Below are 25044 nucleotides of genomic sequence, written 5' to 3'. Positions count from 1 at the left end.
CTGCTTCCCTAAGAGAATGGAGGAACACTGTAAAGGTACCAGTTTTCATTAACATCTCTTTCCCTGAAGCTGGCACCACTCAGAACTGCGGTGGGGTGGGCGCGAAATTGCTATGTGTTCAACACTGAGAAACAATTCTGTGCAAATTTCAACTGACAGCTGCCTTCGGGAAGATAGAAACTTTCTCAAACTTCTGTTGATGCTGAAGGGAAATGTTCAGGAAATGAAGTAGGAAGAAATGGCCCTTGGAAGAACCGTCTTCCTTCTCACATCTTTCCAGCGATGGCAGCACGTCAGAGTGTTTGTGAAAACAAGGGAAAGTTCCGTATACTGCAGTTTCTTTGTCGTGTGTGTGTGTGTGTGTGTGTGTGTGTAAGCATTAAGCAAATGACATACACCTAACACTGAGAGACCACTTTGTGGAGGAACTGTCCTTCGAGTCGACCTCCCCTGCATGTACCATAGGATGGGCGAAGCATACGGAGAGTGCACAGACTCAACTCCGAGCAGCAACGCTACAGAAAGACCATCTCTCCACACGGTTTCCTTCTCTTTCCTTAAGAGAGAAGCCTTTTCCAAAGTGTGTATGACAGCATAAGGAAAGGGCTGTTTACTTAAGGCTGAGAAAAAATGCCCCCAAGAACATGCCCTTCCACAAAGCTCTTGCTGCCTAAGGACAGAAGCATATTCCAGAGTCTGTTAGGAAGTACTGGAAAGTGGCCATGCAATTTCTTCGAAGAAATAAGTGTGCGTGAAATACAGCTTTTGGCAGACATCTTGTTTCGGGAAGAGAATAATGTTTTCCAATGTCCATGGGGGCAGCATGAGGAAAATGCCTGGTGCTTAATAAGATAAAAATGTCAAACTGTAGAGATACGGGCTTTCAAATAATATCTCCTCCCCGATCCTAGAAGCATTTTCAAAACTTGGGAGGAAAGTACTATGTGCTCAACTCTGAGAAACAAGTCTGAGTACAGTGCAACATACAGCTGACATCTGCCTTCTTGAAGATAAAAGCATTTTCAGACATCTGTGTGAATGCTGCAGGGAAACAAATGAAGTGATGTAGGAGAAACTGCACTTGGCAGAGAGTACCTTGCTTCTAACATTTTTCCAGATGACTGCAGCATGTTTGGGAGGTTGTGAAAGCAAAGGAAAGTTCTGTATGATGCAGAGAGTACCCTAATCAGCTGTGGGTGTGGAAGCCTATGTTAAGTAGCATATATGGAGCACTGAGAGACAACCCTGTGGAGGAACTGTCCATCACTCCCACCTGCCATGCATGTTCCAGAGGGGAGAGGAAGGCATAGGGAGAGTACCACAGAATGAAAGATGTGAATCACATATTTCACCACATACCACATACCACACTATGAAATAACACTGGAAGAGACCTGTCTCTCCACAGGGTTAAATACTCTTTCCTTTGGAGAGTTGCATTTTCCAAACCGTGGCTTCTGGCTTCTGACTTCTGGATGATAGAACCTTTTTCAAACTTTGTGGACACTGAAGGGAAATGGTAATGTTGTGAAGTAGGAAGAAACTGCACTGAATAGATTGCGCCCTGCATTCTATCATCTTTCCAGATATCCACAACATGATCTGGTGTTTGTTAAAGCAAGGGAAGTTTCCATATACTGCAGAGAGTACCCTTATCAGTTGGGAGTGTGAAATCCTAGGTTATGGGCCATCAATGTGTCTGTCAACCGACAACCCAACCCTGTTGAGGAACCATCTTTCACACCCACCTGTCCTGCACGTTCCAAAGAGTTGGCGAAGTCATATGGAGAGTACCACAGACTCTGCGAAACAACACTACAGAAAGACTGTCCCTCTACATGGCTACCTTCTCTTTCCTAAGGAGAGAAGCATTTTCCAAACTGTGTGAGACAGCATAAGGATTAGGTATGGGGCACTTCCCTTATGCCTTCATACATTCATGAGGGAAGTCCTCTGTCTTCATGATACCAGATGTTCGTTGAGACTTTTGTGCTACATGAACTTGTTTCTCACATTCAAGTATATGTCACTTTCCTTTTGCTTTCACACACAATTTGGAAAACACTCCTGTCTTCCTGAATGCTTTTCATGGAAGTGTTCTTTTTCTACAGTGTTGCTACTCAGAGATATGTCCATGTCACTTTCCTTAGGTAATCACACACTGTTGGAAAGTGCTTCCATCTTCGGGAAAGATGTTCGTTGAACTTCTTTTCTTATACATGCCGTTTTGTAAAGTTAAATATAGGGCATGTTGTTTGGATTTCCAGCAGTACCCTGGATATCACTTCTATCTTCATGAAACAAGAAGTCAGTGGAAAGATGCCTTTCTATGGACACTCATGTCCCAGAATTTAATGCCTGACACTATCTTTCTACTTTCACACACACCTTTGAACATGATCCTACCTTGAGGAGAGAAGACGTTAGTTGGAATTCAGTTTCACTTCCATGTTGTTGCCTAGGGTTATGTTTAGGGCACTTTCCTTACGCTTCCAGACATAACTTGGAAAACGCTTCTCTACCTTCATGAAACCAGAGAACAGTTCAAATTTAAGATCTATAAAGACTGGGCCCTCTGAGTTTTGTTTATTGCCCTTTTCATTATGTTTCAGATACATTTGGGAAATACTTCTGTCTTCTGGAAAGAACATGTTAGTTGAAGGACAGTTTCTCCACTGTTGGTTCTTAGAGTTAAGTCTATATAAGGCCCTTTTCTTAAGCTTCAACACACCTATTCAAAAATGTTTTTAACTTCCTGAATCAAGATATTAGTTCGAAGGTCCATTCTCTCTACCCAACAGACTTGGTTCTCAGAATACCGTAAATGGCATTACCCTTACGTTTTCACAAACACCTTTGCCAATGTGTCCATTTTCATGACAGAACATGTGAGTTGAAAGATGGTTTCTATACGATGTTCTTTCTTAGTGTTATGTATGTGGCAATTTCCTTATGCTTCCACCCATACATTCATTGGAAGATGCTGGAGAGAGGGTTTCTTTGTATTGTTCTTTGGTAGATTAAGTATATGATACTTTCCTTATGCATCCACACATAACTGGGGAATCACTCTATCTTTGTGAAAGAATATGGGACTATGAATATGAAAGAGGTTTTCTACACAGACTTGTTCTCAAACTTAAGTAGATAGCTCTTGCTTTAGGTTTTCTCACATATATGAAAATGTTTCTGGCCTCATGAAAGATAATGTTGGTCAAAAGCGTTGTGTTTTTTGTTGTTGTTGTTGTTGTTATTGTTGTTGTTTTTTATGGTGTGCTGTCAGGGTAAATCATATGGCCCTTTCCCTGTGCTTTCACACACACATTTTAAAATGTTTCTATCTCTATGAAAGATGTTAGTTAAAAGACGACTACTATATGGTGTCCTTTCTTAGAGTTAAGTATCTATACCACTTCCCTTATGCTTCCACACGTACATTGCAAAAGGCTTCAGGTTTCACAACTGATGATGCAGTTCAAAGAAGGCACCTCTACATTTTTCTTTCTTCGAGTTAAGTATATGGAACTTTCCTTATGTGCTTCACACATACATTTGTAAAGGCTTCTGTCTTCATGAAAGAAGACATTAGTTGAAAGCTGGTTTCTAGACTGTGTCCTTTCTTGGAGTAAATTCTATGGTCCTTTTCTTATGCTGGCACAGAGACTTTTGAAAATGCTTCTATCTTCCTGAAGGGCGTTAACTCAAGGATGGTTTCTCCATAGTGTTCTTCCTGAGACACAAGTCCATGGAAGTTTGCCCACATCTCCACAGATGTCCTTCAATACCCTTCTGTTTTAATTGTATCAAACCCTTGTGCCTTGAGTCCTAGCATTCAGGCCCTTTCTTCCCCATAGGCCTCTTGAGGATTAGGATGATCTCTCCAGAGGTATTGGTGGCCTATCTGATGGCACTGTGGTGATCCTCCATGAGTACTGAGTTGATGACTGCATTAGGGTGAGTCTCCAGCTTTCAGTGTGGCCAGGTGTTGCTGAGGGCTATGGGAGAGGGTTCAATTTTTGCTAAAATCCTGCCCTGTCACTCCATTCTGGGGGTTGCCTATGACATGGTCTTACTACTTCTGTACTACAACTTGAGTAGTCTGACATTTGCCAGGGGACCCAAATCCATTGTGCCCTCAGACTGAAGGCTCAGACCCTATCATTGCCACAGCCAGGACTAGGATTGTGGTGCCAGTCCATGGTTCCAAACAATAGGGGCTGAGTCAATGACAGTGAGGAGATCAGCCTGGGGACTGAGTTGAGGATGACCTTGAGGGTGAGGCTCCTGCTTCTAGTTTGGTCTCACTGGGATGCTGCTAGTGATGATGAAGCTTAGGATTTTTCACTAGAACCATGCTCTCCTGAGAGAACCAAGAGACTGCATGTGGCACAGTTTCTTCTGTGTTCTTGCCTTTTGCAAATCCATTGTAATCTTGGAAGTAGGGCTCAGGAGCTGTCAGCCCCAGATGTTGTTCTAGGATTAGGATATGTGAATGGGAGGCAGTTAGAGCCTAACTAATGGAAGTAAGGGGGCCTTCCCTGAGGGCTAAGTTAGTAACTAACATGACAGTGAAGCTCCAGCTTCTGGTTTAGCCTCATGGTGATGCTGCAGCTGTTGGTCAGGATGAGATTTTTTTTTTTTAAAGATTTTTTTTTAAGATTTTATTTATTTATTTGACAGAGAGAGATCACAAGTAGGCAGAGAGGCAGGCAGAGAGAGAGGAAGGGAAGCAGGCCCCCTGCTGAACAGAGAGCCTGACGTGGGACTCAATCCCAGGACCCTGAGATCATGACCTGAGCCAAAGGCAGTGGCTTAACCCACTGAGCCACCCAGGCGCCCCAGGATGAGATTTTTTAAAGAATCCAACCTCCTGCTCAAAAGCAGGGTTGCAAGATGCAGGGTTTCATTTGGTTGCCTGCCTCAGTGGTCAGTCATTTTCCAGTTGTCCCAAATCCATTGAGCTCCCCAATTTTTTTTTTTGGTAGTTGCCTTCAGTGCCCTGACCAAGGCAAGAGTTAGAGTCATGGTCCGGGAGGTAGTAGGAGTCTATCCAATGGCAGCGTGGAGACCTGCTGTGGGGCCTGAGTGGAGGATGAGCATTCCAGTGAAGCTCAGGGTTCACTGGGGCTGGGTCTCAGGGTCTAGGCCCATTGTGGTGTTGGGGGTCAGGTTTTTGCCAGAATACTGCTGCTGTCTCAACTGTGATGTTGGCCCTTGGCCTGGCTTGTTTCTGAATTCTTGACAGAGGGGTCCTATGCCCATCTTGCATCCCCAGTCCCATTGTTCCTCAGACTTCACATTCAGGCCAAGGTAGGGCCCGAGTCATGCCTAGGGTAAGGGTGAGAATCCAGGAGGTGCTTGTTCCCTAAGCCATGACATTGAGGGGATGTGCCTTAAAGACTGAGTTGAGGGATAGCACCAAGGAGAGCATCTGGCTTCCCACTTGGCCCAAGGGAGATGCTCCTTGTCTTTGTGAGTTTCAGGGTCTTCACTGGAAACACAGTCTATCTCCAACAACATCCTCTGGGGCTGCAAGTTGCAGGATTTCAGCCTTCTTTGTTCTTGCCTAATTAGTCTGGTGTTACCCAGTAGCCCAAAATCCATTCAGGCTTCACAAGTAGGATTCAGGTCTCATCAGGGCCACAGATAGGTCTAGGGCTAGGGCTATAGATCCATGTAGAGGTTAGGGGCCAGTGCAATGGTGGTGCACAGTCCTATTCTGAGGGCTGAGTGGAGGTCTGGCATTGCACTGAGGCTCAGTCTTCAGGGTTCACCTCAGGAGGATGCTCATAATGATGCTGAGGTTCAAGCTTGGGGCTCAAATCCTGTTGTCCAGCCACACCCAGTGGTTGCAAGGGGCAATGTTTCCTTCTAGGTTCTTTACTAATGAGTCTGGCATTAGTCAGGTGAACCAAACCGATTGCACCCTGAGGACTAGGGTTCGGGGACCTTTAGTTCCACAGCCAGGGCTAGGGTTAGAGTTACGTATGATCTGGGAGATGGTGGGAGTCTATCTGATAAGAGTGTTACAAACAGTCCAGGACATGGTGGGAGTATATCCCACACCAGTGTGGAGATCTGCCCTGAGGTCTGATTTGAGGGGAGCTTTAGGGGGAAGCCAGGGTTAGGGACTGATCTCCAGGGCTAGGCCCATTGTGGGGTCCAGTGTCAGGTTTTTCTCAGAATTGTGCTATTAGTTCCAGCCTTGTAGTTTTCTGTGCATGTTCCTTTGACATTTTGGGAGGAATTGCCCAACAACATTCTTTTTTTGTTTGTTTGTTTTGTTTTTTTTTGTTTTTGTTTTTTTTTAAAGATTTTATTTATTTATTTATTTATTTGACAGAGAGAGATCACAAGTAGGCAGAGAGGCAGGCAGAGAGAGAGGAGGAAGCAGGCTCCCCGCTGAGCAGAGAGCCCGATGCAGGACTCCATCCCAGGACCCTGAGATCATGACCTGAGCCGAAGGCAGTGGCTTAACCCACTGAGCCACCCAGGCACCCGCCCAACAACATTCTTTTGTGGGAGGTTGGGGTACCGGGTGGTGGGTATTGTAGAGGACATGGATTGCATGGAGCACTGGGTGTGGTGAAAAAATAATGAATACTGTTTTTCTGAAAATAAATAAGTTGAAAAACAAAACAAAACAAAAGGGGTGGGAGGTTGGGGGAGCCAGGTGGTGGGTATTATGGAGGGCACGGATTGCATGGAGCACTGGGTGTGGTGCATAAACAATGAATTCTGTTATGCTGAAAAGAAATTAAAATAAATAAATAAATAAAATTTAAAAAACAAAACAGTTGCCAAGAATGGGGTGGGGAGGCTTATGGAGGTTGATGTAAGCAACTCCCACCTCCACTGGGGGCCACTGTGTTGCTCTCTGATGTCTGACTGTGTTGATAGTGGGAGTAAAATGATGACATCCCCATCTCTCTTTCCTAGACAAGGGAATCTCACACACCCTGCCGTTCAGGAGGCGCTCACAGGAGATGGAAGGTTGTTAACGTACACAGTACTCAGTTTTCCTGCCTTGTATATTTGGCAGAGCTGGGATTCAAAACTCCAAATCTTAAAGGAGCCGACCATTGGGATCCACTCCCTCCACTGGATCAGAGGCCAGCTATACTCTTACTAGTCCTTCTTGCCCCCAGAAAACAGTCTCCTGCCTTTGCAGTGCTCAGAATCTATGGTATGTTCACCTCAAAAATCAGCAATTGGGTTATCCATCCCCTGCCCTCACCTTTGACCCCTAACTATGAAAGGCCATTTGCTAGTGACTGCAGGGTCTATTGTCCTTGGAAAGGCAATATACCCTCCTCCAAATGTACCCCAGAATGGGGAACAATTTTTCCCAGAGCCACCCTGGTGATTGATCCCTACACCATTCTTTGTGCACTCCCAGGCCAGAGCCCTCCTTCTCTCCAGGAGTGTATGCTACAGTTCTGCTCCTACAAAAGTAATGTTGTTTTCAAAATCCCTGAGCATGAGTTCCACACACTGTGGAAAAACCTGTGCCACTCAGTTCCCCCCAGGTTTTCTTCTTGCCAGAACCTGACACCTCACTCTCTCAACACTTCTCTCCCAATCTCCCTTTTCTCTCTGTGGAAAGAGCTCCCTCCGTTCTGCAGCTTTTCTCTCCCCCAAATCACTTCCATGTACCTCACACCTGCCTCCAACTGTGGACATCCTTCTTCAAATTCTCAGATCAATTTCTTGGGTGTTCCAAGTGATCTGGCCTCAATACAACTGTGTTTGAGGGACAAGAAAAACCCAGAATCCCCCTACTTCTTCACCACCTTAACTCTTCTCTCCCAATATTAGATTGTTTTATACCATATTTTATGCCTATGGCTCATGAACAAATCCCCAAGTTCTTTCTTTTTTTTCTTTTTAAACAAATCCCCTACTTATATTCAGATATATTTTAAGATGTGCACTCAAAGTACAGCCAGAGGTATAGTTTAAAAAAATCTCACAGTTTATCAACACTATTTACACTGTGCTATATATTCCTTTGATTTTTTTTTTCATTTTAGCAAATACTTATTGAGTGGAAATTCTGTGCTAGTCTTTATTAGAAACATTGAGGATACAGAATCTAACAAGGTGGTCAAGGTACCTGCTCTTGAGGAGTTAACATTCTAGTTGGTGAACATATACAATAATAAAACAAATTTTAAAACTAGTACAGTTAAGTACTGTAAAGATCATCTCACCAGAAGACAGAATTGAGAGTGATAGGTTCTACAGTACACAGAAGTGTAAGAGAGGACTACTTCTTACGCTCTTTTTCCTTCTTTATATTGGTGCACACTTGAGTCTGTAATGTTTCAGAAACAGCCTTCATTTTATAAAAATCTATTATTTCTTCTTCCAATTGTCTTCTCTCCTCCTCAAGTTTCATTGTCTCTTCTTGCTGGACTCTTTTAAGATGCTCAAACTTTTCCTGTAGCTGGGGAACAAATGTGCAGTTACGACTAAAAGCACTCTATTCCCAGGCGACACATTCCCAAGAACATGCTTGTCTTTTCTACTGGTTATCAAACAGACTACATCAGAGTAGAGCTTGATATTAATAACAGTTTCAAAGTTTCATATTTAAAGTAAAAAATCAGGTATTTAATTTCTTTTAATTTTAAATGTGTCCCCATTGAACCAAATGGAATAAAACACAAAGTTATGGAAAATATTCAATTGTAGAAATTTTTCCTAATGAGGTAATATTTTTAACTCTACATTTTACCATAAATCTCTTTGACTAAAATTTGATAAATCCCTGTCCACTAAAAGTACATACATTAAAATATGACATGGATTATAAAATATTTCTTGACATTTAATTGATAAAGGCATTCGTTAGCATAATTATAGGAAGAAACAAAAACCTCATTCAGTTACTTTTTACTTGCTTCTGAGATCTCATTTAATCTGTGGTACTTAAAATGAGCCCAGTTAGCCATAGGAAGGAAATAATATCATCTTACTTTCCATTACAGAAAGGCCTGGGTCTTTAGCATGAATTTATTCAACATAAGGATTGCTTGTATGCATGAGAGGACATATTATTTTTAAAGTTATGGTTACTATGATGTAAAACTATGAAGTACAGACTCATTTTCAGTTTAACCTTTTGAAAAACAGACTAGGAGCTTAAACTGCCATAATATTAATTAACTAATTTATAGGGCTATGAAGACCATAGAACATTGTTAATACTAGGGGTTCTCAACTCTAGATGCCCATTAGAATCATTCAGTAAGCTTGCAAATCTCCCAGTGCACAGGTTGTATACAGATCAGTTGCATCACAGTATCTGGAGTGGAAACCTGAGCATCACAGCTTTTAAAAATTCCTAGGCGATTTTAACGTGCAGCAAAGTTTGAGATCCATGGTGTAAAAACAAAGATTACTTTTTCCTCTGCTGAAGTTGGATATCTCTTAGAATTATATTATTTTCATCCCTGAGAGGGAAATGAATATCTATACACAATTAGAAAAGCTGGGGATAAGATAGTCTGGTATCTATAAATGAGGGCAAAATCAGAACGAAAAAAAAAAGTTTCCCCTAAACATGGAAAGGTGAGTCTTGGAAGCAAAATAGCAGTGGAATAGGAGGACCTGAGGCTCACCTCATCCCAGAAACATACCTAAATAACTATCTAAACATGCCGAAAATCAACCTCAAGAGTGACAGAACAAACTCCACAACTAAAGGGAGAGAGGAGGCCACATTGAAAAGGTAGGGAGTGTGGAGATGTGATTTTGGGGAGAAATGGATCACAGGTGCTGTGAAGGGCAGAGAGCTGTTGTCACACAGAAATGGCATGAGACAGAGGACTACACAGGGGAACACACCTTGAGAACATTTCCCCAAAGCCATTGGTTTGGAAAGTAAGAGTGACTGAGCTTTGTGAGTTCTTGCAAACTGTCAGGCTTAAAGCCTGGAGTTTTAAAGGTCAGCAGGCTTTGTTGGGATAGAGCCCTGAGGGCACTGCCCTGCTCCTGGAGAGAAGATACACAGACAACCCAGGGGCATATTGCTTGGAAACAGCGATCCGGAGAACACCTGGGGCACATAGGTGAAAGATTATTTATTCTTCTCAGAGTGCATACCTGAGAGGCAGCATTCACTGAGACTTCTCTCCAGGAACAAAGGAGCTGGCTGGGACCATTTGCCTACAAGTTCCTCAGCATAAATACAGAGCCACGTGCTGGAACAGATAGATACAGCACTGACACTGGCTTCCTAAGTTCCTTATACCAAGCTCACCCCTCTGCATTCTGGCAGGACTGCTCTTCTTAGTCAAGCTTCCCTCAGTGTAGTGGGCCTCTCCCTCAGAACACCAGCACAAACCTCCACCCATACCACGTCTCCCCACTGAGTACTTCAGGGCCTTAGTTATGAAGGAAATGGTGTCGGGTCTCATTTCACAAGCAGACCAGAGCACATCTAGTTAAACCTCACCACATTTAGACCAGAGACCAAACACTGCCCACTCTTGGCAAGGAGTGCCCCTGTAGAGGAATGGCCTCATGGATAGATTATCCAAAACACAACAGCAGAGTCCACACAGGACATGCTGGAGACACTCTCTGAAGGCCAGGCCTGGCCCCTACATGGTCTTTTCTTCATAAGATCATTACTTTCAGGAGCAAGAGACATAACTGGACCTTCTAACACAGAGAAGAAGGTAGAGACTTGGTCAAAATACCAAAACAAAAAGGATTTATCCCAAATGAAAGAACAAAGTAAAATCAAGTCATAGAGTGAAGCAAAAAAGATATAGGTAGCATGCCTAATGGAGAATTTAAAGGACCAGGCATAAGGATACTCACCGGGCTTCAGAAAAGAATAAAAGACATCAATGAGATCCTTATCACAGAGATAAAAGACTAAAAAAAAAAAAAAAAAGGAAGAGAGGTAAGATGGCAGAGGAGTGGGGTGACCCTAAGCCTGCCTTGTCATTGGAACACAGCCAGATAAAGATTGGATTATTCTCTTTTTCTTTAAGAATTTATTCATTTATTTGACAGAGAGATCACAAATAGGCAGAGAGGCAGACAGAGAGAGAGGGGGAAGAGGGCTCCCTGCTGAGCAGAGAGCCTGATGTGGGGGCTCGATCCCAGGACCCTGAGATCATGACCTGAGTCAAAGGCAGTGGTTTAATCCACTGAGCCACCCAGTCACCCCGAGATTGGATCATTCTAAACACCCACAGAAGGTAGGAACTGTGGAGAGTTGATCCATGGGAGAAAAGAGCAGAGGGTGCTCCCCAAGAAAGGGAGCTCTGACTGAAGAGGGGATAGCAAGAGAGAAGAGGAGAGAGAGAGAAAGCATAAAAAAAGAGAGACGGAGGAGAAAAAAGTGAAAAAACAGACAGGTGTCTTTCACACAGTGAAAATATGTACAAGAAAGCTATTGCTCAAAACCATTCATGGGGGGAAAAGAGAGGCTTACATTACCACCAGTTTTCTATAGACAGCAGAACACAGATTCTGAGGCATGGGAAGTTTGCGACACACCATTTCATGCTTGGGGAACTAAGTGGTATCCTTGTGTGGGAGCAGAGCTTAGCCCCAGCAGCTGGAAGCCTCAGCTCCCCCTTGAGAAGCAGTTCCCCTGTCTGGAGTGCATTTGGGAGAAGTGACATGGCTTCTCTGTGGGCAAAGTTCCCTGTGGGTGTCATTAAAGGGTCCTGCCCACCAGTACAGGAAAAAAGATGCTGGTTGAGAGGTACAGACGATGACAGTTCTGGCTGGGTATTGCAATTTACCATAAAATATCATACACTGCTTTCTGTAACAAGCCAACTCCAGTCACAGCTTGAGAACTTGAGTGCATTTGGGAGAGGTGACAGGGCCTCCCCACAGGCAATGGACCCTGAGGGCGCCATCGAAGGCTCTGACCCACCAGCACAGGAACAGACACCAGCTGAGAGCTAAAAACCTCAGTGCCATGTGTGTTGCAATTCACCATAAGCTCCAAAGTGCTGCATGATCCTGCCACTATCTTCTGCTACAACACAGCACTAGCCACATCAGGAAAACCTCCCCAGACAATCAGTGTGAGTCTGCCTTTCCAGGGTCTCTGAAGTGTGGAGTTTTGAATCAGCAACTTTACAGGTTATACAATGGCACTAAATTCATGTCTTTCAGTAATTACTTTGAATGTGAATGGACTAAATGCTCCAATCAAAAGGCATAGGGTATCAGAATGAATAAAAAACAAAAGACCATGCTATTTATAAGAGACTCATTTTAGACCCAAAGACACCTCTAGATTGAAACTGAAGGGGTGGAAAATCATGTATCATGCTAATGGACATCAAAAGAAACCTGGAGAAGCTATCCTTATAGGAGACAAACTAAATTTTAAACCAAGGACTGTTGGGACACCTGGGTGGTTCAGTCTGTTAAGCCTCTGTCTTTGGCTCAAGTCATGATCCCAGGGTCCTGGGATCAAGCCCTACATCAGGCGCCCTGCTCAGCAGAGGAGTCTGCTTCTCCCTCTCCCTCTGTCCCTGTTGTTGTGCTCTCTCTCTCACTCACTCTCTCAAATAAGTAAATAAAAGCTCTTAATAAAATTAATAAATAAATAAAAATTTTAAAATCTTTTAACCCAAAGACAATAATAAGAGATGAAGAAGGACATATATCATAATAAAGAGATCTACCCAAAAAGAAGATTTAACAATTGTAAAATATTTATGCCCCTAACTTAGGAGCAGCCAAATATATGTCAATTAATAACAAAAATAACAGAACTCACTGATAATATTACAATAGAAGACTTTAACACCACTCTTACAGCAATGGACATATCATCTAAACAGAAAGTCAACAAGGAAACAAGGACTTTGAATGACACACTGGGCCAGATGGACTTCACAAATATATTCAGAGAATTTTATCCTAAAACAGCAGAATACATGGGGGCGCCTGGGTGGCTCAGTGGGTTAAGCCACTGCCTTTGGCTCAGGTCATGATCTCAGGGTTCTGGGATCGAGCCTCGCATCGGGCTCTCTGCTCAGCAGGGAGCCTGCTTCCCCCTCTTTCTCTGCCTGCCTCTCTGCCTACTTGTGATCTTTCTCTCTGTCAAATAAATAAATAAAATCTTTTTTTAAAAAAAAGCAGAATGCATGTTCTTTTCTACAGCACATGAGACATTCTCCAAAATAGATCACTTATTAGGTCACAAATCATGGCTGAACAAGTACAAAAAGACTGAAATCGGACCATGCACCTTTTCTAACCACAATATTATGAAACTAGAAATCAATCACAAGAAAAAATCTGGAAAGACCATGAATACATTGAGGTTAAGCAACTTTCTATTAAACAATGAATGGATAAAACAGGAAACAAAGAGGAAATTTTAAAAATACATGGAAACAAATGATAATGAAAACACAACCATCAAAAACCTTTGAGATGCACTTAGAGTGGTCCTAACAAGGAAGGATAGAGTAATATGGGCCTACCTCAACAAGCAAATAAGGAAAATCTCAAGTAAGGAACATAACCTCACACAGAAGGAAGGTAGAAAAAGAACAAAAGTTATTCCTTGTCAGATCTAGAATTCAGAATGACAATTCTCAAGGTTCTAGCCGGGCTTGAAAAAAGCATTGAAGATATTAGAGAAACCCTCTCGGGAGATATAAAAGCCCTTTCTGGAGAAATAAAAGAACTAAAATCTAACCAAATTGAAATCAAAAAAGCTATTAATGAGGTGCAATCAAAAATGGAGGCTCTCACTGCTAGGATAAATGAGGCAGAAGAAAGAATTAGTGATCTAGAAGACCAAATGACAGAGAATAAAGAAGCTGAGCAAAAGAGGGACAAACAGCTACTGGACCATGAGGGCAGAATTCGAGAGATAAGTGACACCATAAGACGAAACAACATCAGAATAATTGGGATTCCAGAAGAAGAAGAAAGAGAGAGGGGAGCAGAAGGTATACTGGAGAGAATTATTGGGTAGAATTTCCCCAATATGGCAAAGGGAATGAGCATCAAAATTCAGGAGGTTCAGAGAACTCCCCTCAAAATCAATAATAGGCCCACACCACGTCACCTAATAGTAAAATTTACAAGTCTTAGTGACAAAGAGAAAATCCTGAAAGCAGCCCGGGAAAAGAAGTCTGTAACATACAATGGTAAAAATATTAGATTGGCAGCTGACTTATCCACAGAGACCTGGCAGGCCAGAAAGAACTGGCATGATATTTTCAGAGCACTAAATGAGAAAAACATGCAGCCAAGAATACTATATCCAGCTAGGCTATCATTGAAAATAGAAGGAGAGATTAAAAGCTTTCAGGACAAACAAAAACTGAACAAATTTGCAAACACCAAACCAGCTCTACAGGAAATATTGAAAGGGGTCCTCTAAGCAAAGAGAGAGCCTACAAGTGGTAGATCAGAAAGGAACAGAAACAATATACAGTAACAGCCACCTTACAGGCAATACAATGGCACTAAATTCATATCTCTCAATAGTTACCCTGAACGTTAATGGGCTAAATGCCCCAATCAAAAGACACAGGGTATCAGAATGGATAAAAAAACAAAACCCATCTATATGTTGCCTCCAAGAAACTCATTTTAAGCCCGAAGACACCTCCAGATTTAAAGTGAGGGGATGGAAAAGAATTTACCATGCTAATGGACATCAGAAGAAAGCAGGAGTGGCAATCCTTATATCAGATCAATTAGATTTTAAGCCAAAGACTATAATAAGAGATGAGGAAGGACACTATATCATACTCAAAGGGTCTATCCAACAAGAAGATCTAACAATTATAAATATCTATGCCCCCAATGTGGGAGCAGCCACCTATATAAACCAATTAATAACAAAATCAAAGAAACACATCAACAATAATACAATAATAGTAGGGGACTTTAACACTCCCCTCACCGAAATGGACAGATCATCCAAGCAAAAGATCAGCAAGGAAATAAGGGCCTTAAACGACACACTGGACCAGATGGACATCACATATATATCCAGAACATTTCATCCCAAAGCAACAGAATATACATTCTTCTCTAGTGCACATGGAACATTCTCCAGAATAAATCACATCCTCGGTCCTAAATCAGGACTCAACCGGTATCAAAAGATTGGGATCATTCCCTGCATATTTTCAGACCACAATGCTCTGAAACTAGAACTCAACCACAAGAGGAAGTTTGGAAAGAACCCAAATACATGGAGACTAAACAGCATCCTTCTAAAGAATGAATGGGTCAACCGGGAAATTAAAGAAGAATTGAAAAAAATCATGGAAACAAATGATAATGAAAACACAATGGTGCAAAATCTGTGGGACGCAACAAAGGCAGTCCTGAGAGGAAAATACATAGCGGTACAAGCCTTTCTCAAGAAACAAGAAAGGTCTCAGGTACACAACCTAACCCTACACCTAAAGGAGCTGGAAAAAGAACAAGAAAGAAACACTAAGCCCAGCAGGAGAAGAGAAATCATAAAGATCAGAGCAGAAATCAATGAAATAGAAACCAAAAAAACAATAGAACAAATCAACGAAACTAGGAGCTGGTTCTTTGAAAGAATTAATAAAACTGATAAACCCCTGGCCAGACTTATCAAAAAGAAAAGAGAAAGGACCCAAATAAATAAAATCATGAATGAAAGAGGAGAGATCACAACTAACACCAAAGAAATACAAACAATTATAAGAACATACTATGAGCAACTCTACGCCAACAAATTTGACAATTTGGAAGAAATGGATGCATTCCTAGAAACATATAAACTACCAAAATTGAACCAGGAAGAAATAGAAAGCCTGAACAGACCCATAACCAGTAAGGAGATTGAAACAGTCATTAAAAATCTCCAAACAAACAAAAGCCCAGGGCCAGACGGCTTCCCGGGGGAATTCTACCAAACATTTAAAGAAGAACTAATTCCTATTCTCCTGAAACTGTTCCAAAAAATAGAAATGGAAGGAAAACTCCCAAACTCATTTTATGAGGCCAACATCACCTTGATCCCAAAACCAGACAAGGATCCCATCAAAAAAGAGAGCTATAGACCAATATCCTTGATGAACACAGATGCGAAAATTCTCACCAAAATACTAGCCAATAGGATTCAACAGTACATTAAAAGGATTATTCACCACGACCAAGTGGGATTTATTCCAGGGCTGCAAGGTTGGTTCAACATCCGCAAATCAGTCAATGTGATACAACACATCAATAAAAGAAAGAACAAGAACCATATGATACTCTCAATAGATGCTGAAAAAGCATTTGACAAAGTACAGCATCCCTTCCTGATCAAAACCCTTCAAAGTGTAGGGATAGAGGGCACATACCTCAATGTCATCAAAGCCATCTATGAAAAACCCACCGCAAATATCATTCTCAATGGAGAAAAACTGAAAGCTTTTCCGCTAAGGTCAGGAACACGGCAAGGATGTCCATTATCACCACTGCTATTCAACATAGTACTAGAAGTCCTAGCCTCAGCAATCAGACAACAAAAGGAAATTAAAGGCATCCAAATCGGCAATGAAGAAGTCAAACTATCACTCGTCGCAGATGATATGATACTCTATGTGGAAAACCCAAAAGACTCCACTCCAAAACTGCTAGAACTTGTACAGGAATTCAGTAAAGTGTCAGGATATAAAATCAATGCACAGAAATCAGTTGCATTTCTCTACACCAACAACAAGACAGAAGAAAGAGAAATTAAGGAGTCAATCCCATTTACAATTGCACCCCAGACCATAAGATACCTAGGAATAAACCTAACCAAAGAGGCTAAGAATCTATACTCAGAAAACTATAAAGTACTCATGAAAGAAATTGAGGAAGACACAAAGAAATAGAAAAATGTTCCATGCTCCTGGATTGGAAGAATAAATATTGTGAAAATGTCTATGCTACCTAAAGGAATCTACACATTTAATGCAATTCCTATCAAAGTACCATCCATCTTTTTCAAAGAATTGGAACAAATAATCCTAAAATTTATATGGAACCAGAAAAGACCTCGAATAGCCAAAGGGATATTGAAAAAGAAAGCCAAAGTTGGTGGCATCACAATTCCGGACTTCAAGCTCTATTACAAAGCTGTCATCATCAAGACAGCATGGTACTGGCACAAAAACAGACACATAGATCAATGGAACAGAATAGAGAGCCCAGAAATAGACCCTCAACTCTATGGTCAACTAATCTTTGATAAAGCAGGAAAGAATGTCCAATGGAAAAAAGACAGCCTCTTTAATAAATGGTGTTGGGAAAATTGGACAGCCACGTGCAGAAAAATGAAATTGGACCATTTCCTTACACCACACACAAAAATAGACTCAAAATGGATTAAGGACCTCAATGTGAGAAAGGAATCCATCAAAATCCTTGAGGAGAACACAGGCAGCAACGTCTTCGACCTCAGCCGCAGCAACATTTTCCTAGGAACATCGCCAAAGGCAAGGGAAGCAAGGGCAAAAATGAACTATTGGGATTTCATCAAGATCAAAAGCTTTTGCACAGCAAAGGAAACAGTTAACAAAATCAAAAGACAACTGAAAGAATGGGAGAAGATATTTGCAAACGACATATCAGATAAAGGACTAGTGTCCAAAATCTATAAAGAACTTAACAAACTCAACACCCAAAGAACAAATAATCCAATCAAGAAATGGGCAGAGGACATGAACAGACGTTTCTGCAAAGAAGACATCCAGATGGCCAACAGACACATGAAAAAGTGCTCCATATCACTTGGCATCAGGGAAATACAAATCAAAACCACAATGAGATATCACCTCACACCAGTCAGAATGGCTAAAATCAACAGGTCAGGATATGACAGATGCTGGCGAGGATGCGGAGAAAGGGGAACCCTCCTACACTGTTGGTGGGAATGCAAGCTGGTGCAACCACTCTGGAAAACAGCATGGAGGTTCCTCAAAATGTTGAGAATAGAACTGCCCTATGACCCAGCAATTGCACTACTGGGTATTTACCCTAAAGATACAAACGTAGTGATCCAAAGGGGCACGTGCACCCGAATGTTTATAGCAGCAATGTCCACAATAGCCAAACTATGGAAAGAACCTAGATGTCCATCAACAGATGAATGGATAAAGAAGATGTGGTATATATACACAATGGAATACTATGCAGCCATCAAAATAAATGAAATCTTGCCATTTGCAACAACATGGATGGAACTAGAGCGTATCATGCTCAGCGAAATAAGTCAAGTGGAGAAAGACAACTATCATATGATCTCCCTGATATGAGGAAGTGGTGATGCAACATGAGGGCTTAAGTGGGTAGGAGAAGAATAAATGAAACAAGATGGGATTGGGAGGGAGACAAACCATAAATGACTCTTAATCTCACAAAACAAACTGAGGGTTGCTGGGGGGAGAGGGGTTGGGAGAAGGGGGTGGGATTATGGACATTGGGGAGGGTATGTGCTTTGGTGAGTGCTGTGAAGTGTGTAAACCTGGCGATTCACAGACCTGTACCCCTGGGATAAAAATATATATTTATAAAAAATAAAAAAATGTATTTAAAAAAAAAAAAACTCTGACTATAATCTGGCTCGGGGTCCAAGTCCCTACTCCGCTGTGTCGGGTATACTTGGGCCCAAGCTTAAGCTTGTCAAATAAACCTTTGTGTGATTGCAAAAAAAAAAAAAAAAGTTATTCCTAAAGCCAGCAGGAGGAAGGAGATAATGAAGATTAGAGCAGAAACAAATGATAGAGAAACAAAAACAGTAGAACAGATCAATGACATTAAGATCTAGTTCTTTGAAAAAATTAATAGTATTGATAAACCCCTAGCCAGCCTTATCAAAAAGTATAGGACCTGGATAAATAAAATCACAAATGATACAGGAGAAATAAGAACTGTAGGAACAAGAACAATTATAAGAGAATATTATGAAAAATTATATGCCAACAAATTGGATAATTGAGAAGAAATGGATAAAGTCCATTTGGATATCAAAACTGAAACAGGAAGAAATAGAAAAGCTGAACAGACCAATAGCCTGCAAAGAAATGGAATCAATAATCAGAAAACTCCCAACAAACAGACATCCAGGACCAGATGATTTCCCAGGCAAATTTTACCAAACACTTAAAGAAGAGTTAATATCTTGTCTTCTCAGACTATTCCAAAACAGAGAAGAGGAAGAAAAAATTCCAAATTCATTCTATGAGGCCAGCATTACCCTGATACCACAACAGATAAGGTAAAAAAGAGAACTAAAAGACAATATCCTTTATGAACACAGATGCAAAAATTATCAGTAAAATACTGGCAAACCAAATCCAACAATACATTAAGAATGTCATTCACCACAATCAAGTGGGATTTATTCCTGAGCTGCAAAGGTAGTTCAATCTATACAAATCAATCAATGTGATGCACTATAGTAGTAAAAGAAGGGATAAGAACCACATGAAGTTTTCCATAGAGGCAGAAAAAGCAAATGAAAAAGTACAATTCATTAAAAAAAACCAACAAAGTAGGATTAGAAGGAATGTAATTCAACATAATAAAGCCCATATATTTAAAACTTACCACTAATACAATCCTTAAGGGAGAAAACAGAGCTTTCCCTCTATAGTCAGGAACAAACAGGGATATCCACTCTCACCACTGTTATTTAATATAGTACCAGAAGTTCTAGCCATAGCAATCAGACAACAAAAAAGAAATAAATGGCATCCAAGACAGCAAGCAAGAAGTAAAACTTTTAGTATTTGCAGAAGACATTATACTCTATATGGAAAACCTGAAAGATCCACCCAAAACTGCTAAAACTAATAAGAGAATTCAGTACATTTTCAGGATACTAAATCAATGTACACAAATCTGCTGCATGTCTACACACCAATAATGAAACATCAGAAGGAGAATTTTTTAAAAAAAATCTGATTTATAATTGCACCAAAATAATAAGATATCTAGGAGTAAGTCTAACAGAAGAGGTGAAAGATCTATACTCTGAAAATGATAAAATACTGATGAAAGAAATTAAAAATGACCATTTTTAAGCATGGAGTGGAAAAACACTCATGCTCATGTGTCTGGTTAAAAGCACTTAAAAAGAGCAAAAAACCTTAAGGTGCAACTGGTGGAATTGGGTGGTCATGGGCATAGGCCTAAGCCCATGAACCCAGGGCAGCCACCACCAGCAACCACCCATGAAGGAGAAAGTGCAGCAGAGCCTCCAGTTCCTGGTCCTTGAGCCCCTGGCTGTGCACTGCTTGTACCACTGCTCAGCTGGGACCGCCCCTGTCCACATTTGAGGGAGTCGTGGCCATTCTCGAGAACCATACCCTTTTGCGCTCTACACACACTGCATGACTAGGTTCTGACTGCGCTCCCCTCCACATCCCATGCCTGAGAGACCTTGATGTGGGTGCTAGCTGGCAGTCTCTAGGACCGGCCAGGTTTCCAGATGCTGGACACTCCCAGCCTATGCCTGAAGGAACTCAGCTTGATCTCTAGTCTGGATCTCTTAGCTGTTGCAGCCCCATAATTGAGCATATCTGGTGGCGTGGGCCTAGTTCCCAGATAGCAGTCCCAGCAAAGGCAGCCAGCAGAAGTGGGCTCCCTGGACCAAAATTGCTCAGAGTTTTAGTGGTGCAGGGGTGCAGAGACAAGTGGGCACTTCAGGCAAACCCTGAGATGGTGATTGGGGACATACACTGCCTGTGGGAGGCCACACAGCTCAGTGGAGTTTGCAGAGGGGAGAGGTCTGTGTGTTCTGGACCACCCAGAGTGAAGCAGACTGAGGCTTCTCTCTGAGATGGAGGTCTGGGTGTAGTTTGCTTTACACTAAACCTCCAAAAGGCCAAAAAGCCACAAAAAGCCACCAAAGAACAAAAAACCTCCAGAGAACAAAAGCCTGAAAAACAGGTTTCACAGAGACCAGGCTCTTGATAGGGGGCAGGAGGACTCAACCCAAGCAAGACTGACTGAAAAACAATGAGGCATTCCTCAAGAAATTAAAAATAGAACTTCCCTATGACCCTGCAATTGCACTGCTGGGTATTTACCCCAAAGATACAGATGGAGTGAAAAGAAGGGCCATCTGTACCCCAGTGTTTATAGCAGCAATGGCCACGGTCACCAAACTGTGGAAAGAACCAAGAAGCCCTTCAACGGACGAATGGATAAGGAAGATGTGGTCCATATATACTATGGAGTATTATGCCTCCATCAGAAAGGATGAATACCCAACTTTTGTAGCAACATGGACAGGACTGGAAGAGACTATGCTGAGTGAAATAAGTCAAGCAGAGAGAGTCAATTATCATATGGTTTCACTTATTTGTGGAGCATAACAAATAGCATGGAGGACATGGGGACTTAGAGGAGAAGGGAGTTGGGGGAAATTGGAAGGGGAGGTGAACCATGAGACTATGGACTCTGAAAAACAATCTGAGGGGTTTGAAGTGGTGGGGGGTGGGAGGTGGGGTACCAGGTGGTGGGTATTATAGAGAGAACGGATTGCATGGAGCCCTGGGTGTGGTGAAAAAATAATGAATACTGTTATTGAAAATTTTTAAAATAATAATAAAATTTTAAAAAGAAAAAAAAAAGAAAAACAATGAGACAGGACCCTCCCCTAGAAAGCAAGCCAAAAGAATGAGAGGACAACCACTACAGGGTCCATAAAACTGTAAAATCCCAACATCAGGAGAAAACAATATATTAAGCTCCTGGTATTGCCCTAAAACTAGTATATTTCATAGATAAAACCTTTTTTAAAATTCGTTCTCATGATTCTTGTTCTTTTAATTTCTTTAACCTACATACCAGTACAACTAGAAGTTTAATACAACATACTCCATAATGTTTTAAAAAATAGAAACAGAAGGAAAACTTGCAGACTCTTTCAATGAAGCCAACATTACCCTGACCCCAAACCAAGCAAAGACTCCATCAAAAAGGAAAACTTCCAACCAATATCCCTGAAGAATATGGATGTTAAGATTCTCAACAAGATCCTAGCTAATAGGATCCAACACAACATTAAAAACATTATCCACCATGACCAGGTGGGATTTATCCCTGGGATGCAAGGGTGGTTCAACATTCTCAAATCAATTGATGTGATAGAACAAACCAATAAGAGAAGAGATAAGAACCACATGGTCGTCTCAATTGATGCAGAAAAAGCATTTGACAAAATACAGCATCCATTCCTGATTAAAACACTTCAGAGTATAGGGATAGAGGTAACATTCCTCAACTTCGTAAAATCTATCTATGAAAAACCCACAGTGAATATCATTCTCAAAGGGGAAAAGCTGACAGGAACACGACAAGGATGTTCACTCTCACCACTGGGGTTAAACATAGTACTAGAAGTCCTAGCAACAGCAATCGGACAACAAAAAGAAATAAAAGGTATTCAATTTGGCAAAGAAGAAGTCAAACTCTCTTCACAGATGACATGATACTTTATATGGAAAACCCAAAAGACTCCACCCCCATAACTATAGAACTCATACAGCAATTCAGTAATGTGGCAGGATACAAAATCAATGTACAGAAATCAGTTGTTTTCTTATACACTAACAATGAAAACACAGAAAGGGAAATTAGAGAATTGATCCCATTTACTATAGCACCAAGAACCATAAGATACCTGGGAATAAACCTAACCAAAGAGGTAAAGGATCTGTACTAGAGGAACTACAGAACACTCATGAAAGAAATTGAAGACACAAAATGATGGAAGACAATTCCATGCTCATCGATCAGAAGAATAAACATTGTTAAAATGTCTATACTGCCTAGAGCAATCAATACTTCCAATGCCATGCTGATCAAAATTCCACCAACATGTTTTAAAGAGCTGGAACAAACAATCCTAAAATTTGTATGGAACCAGAGGAGACCACAAATTTCTAAGGAAATGTTGAAAGAGAAAAACAAAAACAAAACTGGGGGCATCACATTGCCTGATTATAAGCTTTACTACAAAGCTGTGATCACCAAGACAGCATGGTACTGGCATAAAAACAGACACATAGACCAGGGGAACAGAGTAGAGAGCCCAGATATCGACCTGCAACTCAGTGGTCAAATAATCTTTGACAAAGCAGGAAAAAATATCCAGTGAAAAAAAGACTCTTCAATAAATGGTGCTGGAAAAATTGGACAGCTATGTATAGAAGAATGAAACTTGACCATTCTCTTACACCATACACAAAGATAAACTCAAAATGGATAAAAGACCTCAATGTGAGTCAAGAATCCATCAAAATCCTAGAGGAGAACATAGGCCCAGCAACTTCTTTCAAGATATGTCACCAAAGGCAAAGGAAACAAAAGTGAAAATGAACTTTTGGAACTTCATCAAGATCAAAAGCTTCTGCACAGCAAAGGAAACAGTCAACAAAACAAAGAGGCAACCCACGGAATGGGAGAAGAGATTTGCAAATGACACTACAGACAAAGGGCTGATAATCAAGATCTACAAATAACTTCTCAAACTCAACACACACAAAACAGATAATCACAACCAAAAAAAAAAAAAAAGGCAGAAGACATGAACAAACACTTCTCCAAAGAAGATATACAAATGGCTACCAGACCCATGAGAAAATGTTCATCATCACTAGCCATCAGGGAGATTCAAATCAAAACCACATTGATATATGACCTTATACCAGTTAGAATGGCAAAAATTAACAAGACAGTAAAAAACATGTGTTGGAGAGGATGCGAAGAAAGTGGAACCCTCTTACACTGTTGGTGGGAATGCAAGTTGGTGCAGCCACTTTGGAAAACAGTGTGGAGATTCCTTAAGAAATTAAAAATAGAGCTTCCCTATGACCCTGCCATTGCACTGCTGGGTATTTACCCCAAAGATACAGATGTCGTGAAAAGAAGGGCCATCTGTACCTCAGTGTTTACAGCAGCAAGGGCCACAGTTGCCAAACTGTGGAAAGAACCAAGATGCCCTTCAACGGATGAATGGATAAAGAAGATACAGTCCATATATACTATAGAGTGTTATGCCTCCATCAGAAAGGATGAATACCCAACTTTTGTATCAACATGGGTGGGACTGGAAAAGATTATGCTAAGTGAAATAAGTCAATAAGAGAGTCAATTATCATATGGTTTTGCTTGATTGTGGAGCATAATTAATAACCTGGAGGACCTGGGGAAATGGAGAGGAGAAGTGAGTTGGGGGAAACTGGAAGGGGAGACAAACCATAAGAGACTGTGGACTCTGAGAAACAAACTGAGGGTTTTGGAGGGGTAGGGGTTGGGGGGTGGATGAGCCTGGTGGTGGGTATTATGGAGGGCACATATTGCATAGAGCACTGGGTGTGGTGCATAAAGAATTAATTCTGGAACACTGAAAAGAAATAAAAATAAATTAAAAAAATAAACCACCATAGGATCCCCATAAAACTATAAAACCCCAGCACCAAGGGGAAACAGTATATTAAGCTCCTGGTATTACTTCACAGCCTGTATATTTCTCAAATATAACTTTTCTCTCTCACTCGCTTGCTTGCTCGCTTTTTAATTCTTTCTCATGATTCTTGTTCTTTTATTTTTTTTACCTACTTACCATTTTTTATTTTTAATTTTATTTTACTATTTCAGTGTCCCAAGATTCATTGTTTATGTACCACATCCAGTGCTCCATGCAATATGTGCCCTCCTTAATACCCACCACCAGGCTCACCTAACCTCCCCACCCAACTACCATTTCACCTAGGTGTTTAATACAACATATTACATAGTAACATTTTAACTTGAACTTTTTCATACATAGACTTTTTCCTTTCTTTTTCTTTCTTATAGATAGATAGATATAAGCTTTTTTCCCTATTCAATATTACCTTTATATATACACCAGCTTTAATTTCCCTGTATCTCTGAAAAGTTGTGTTCTCTAACAAAGATAACAAGATACACCCAGGAAGAACTGAAATACACTTTCTCACCCACATCAAGGGATTATAACCATCCCTCCACCTTTTTATTTTGGATTTTTTTTCTTTTGTT

General features: G+C 41.1%; 1 protein-coding gene across 1 annotated transcript in view; it reads right to left on the bottom strand.

Moving 5' to 3' along the window:
* Positions 1-8072: 8072 nt before the first annotated feature.
* LOC122895300 (septin-14-like) overlaps positions 8073-25044 on the bottom strand; it is a 59511-nt gene continuing 42539 nt past the window's right edge. Inside the window, exon 6 of the mRNA XM_044232594.1 lies at positions 8073-8449. Coding sequence (XP_044088529.1) covers positions 8270-8449 — 180 coding nt within the window. The 3' untranslated portion in view covers positions 8073-8269. The remainder of the gene's footprint in view (positions 8450-25044) is intronic.

Source organism: Neovison vison, chromosome 14, assembly GCF_020171115.1.
Source record: "Neovison vison isolate M4711 chromosome 14, ASM_NN_V1, whole genome shotgun sequence".
Classification (NCBI taxonomy): domain Eukaryota; kingdom Metazoa; phylum Chordata; class Mammalia; order Carnivora; family Mustelidae; genus Neogale; species Neogale vison.
Note: the sequence above shows the minus strand (reverse complement) of the source record. Positions and strands in the feature narration are given on the sequence as shown.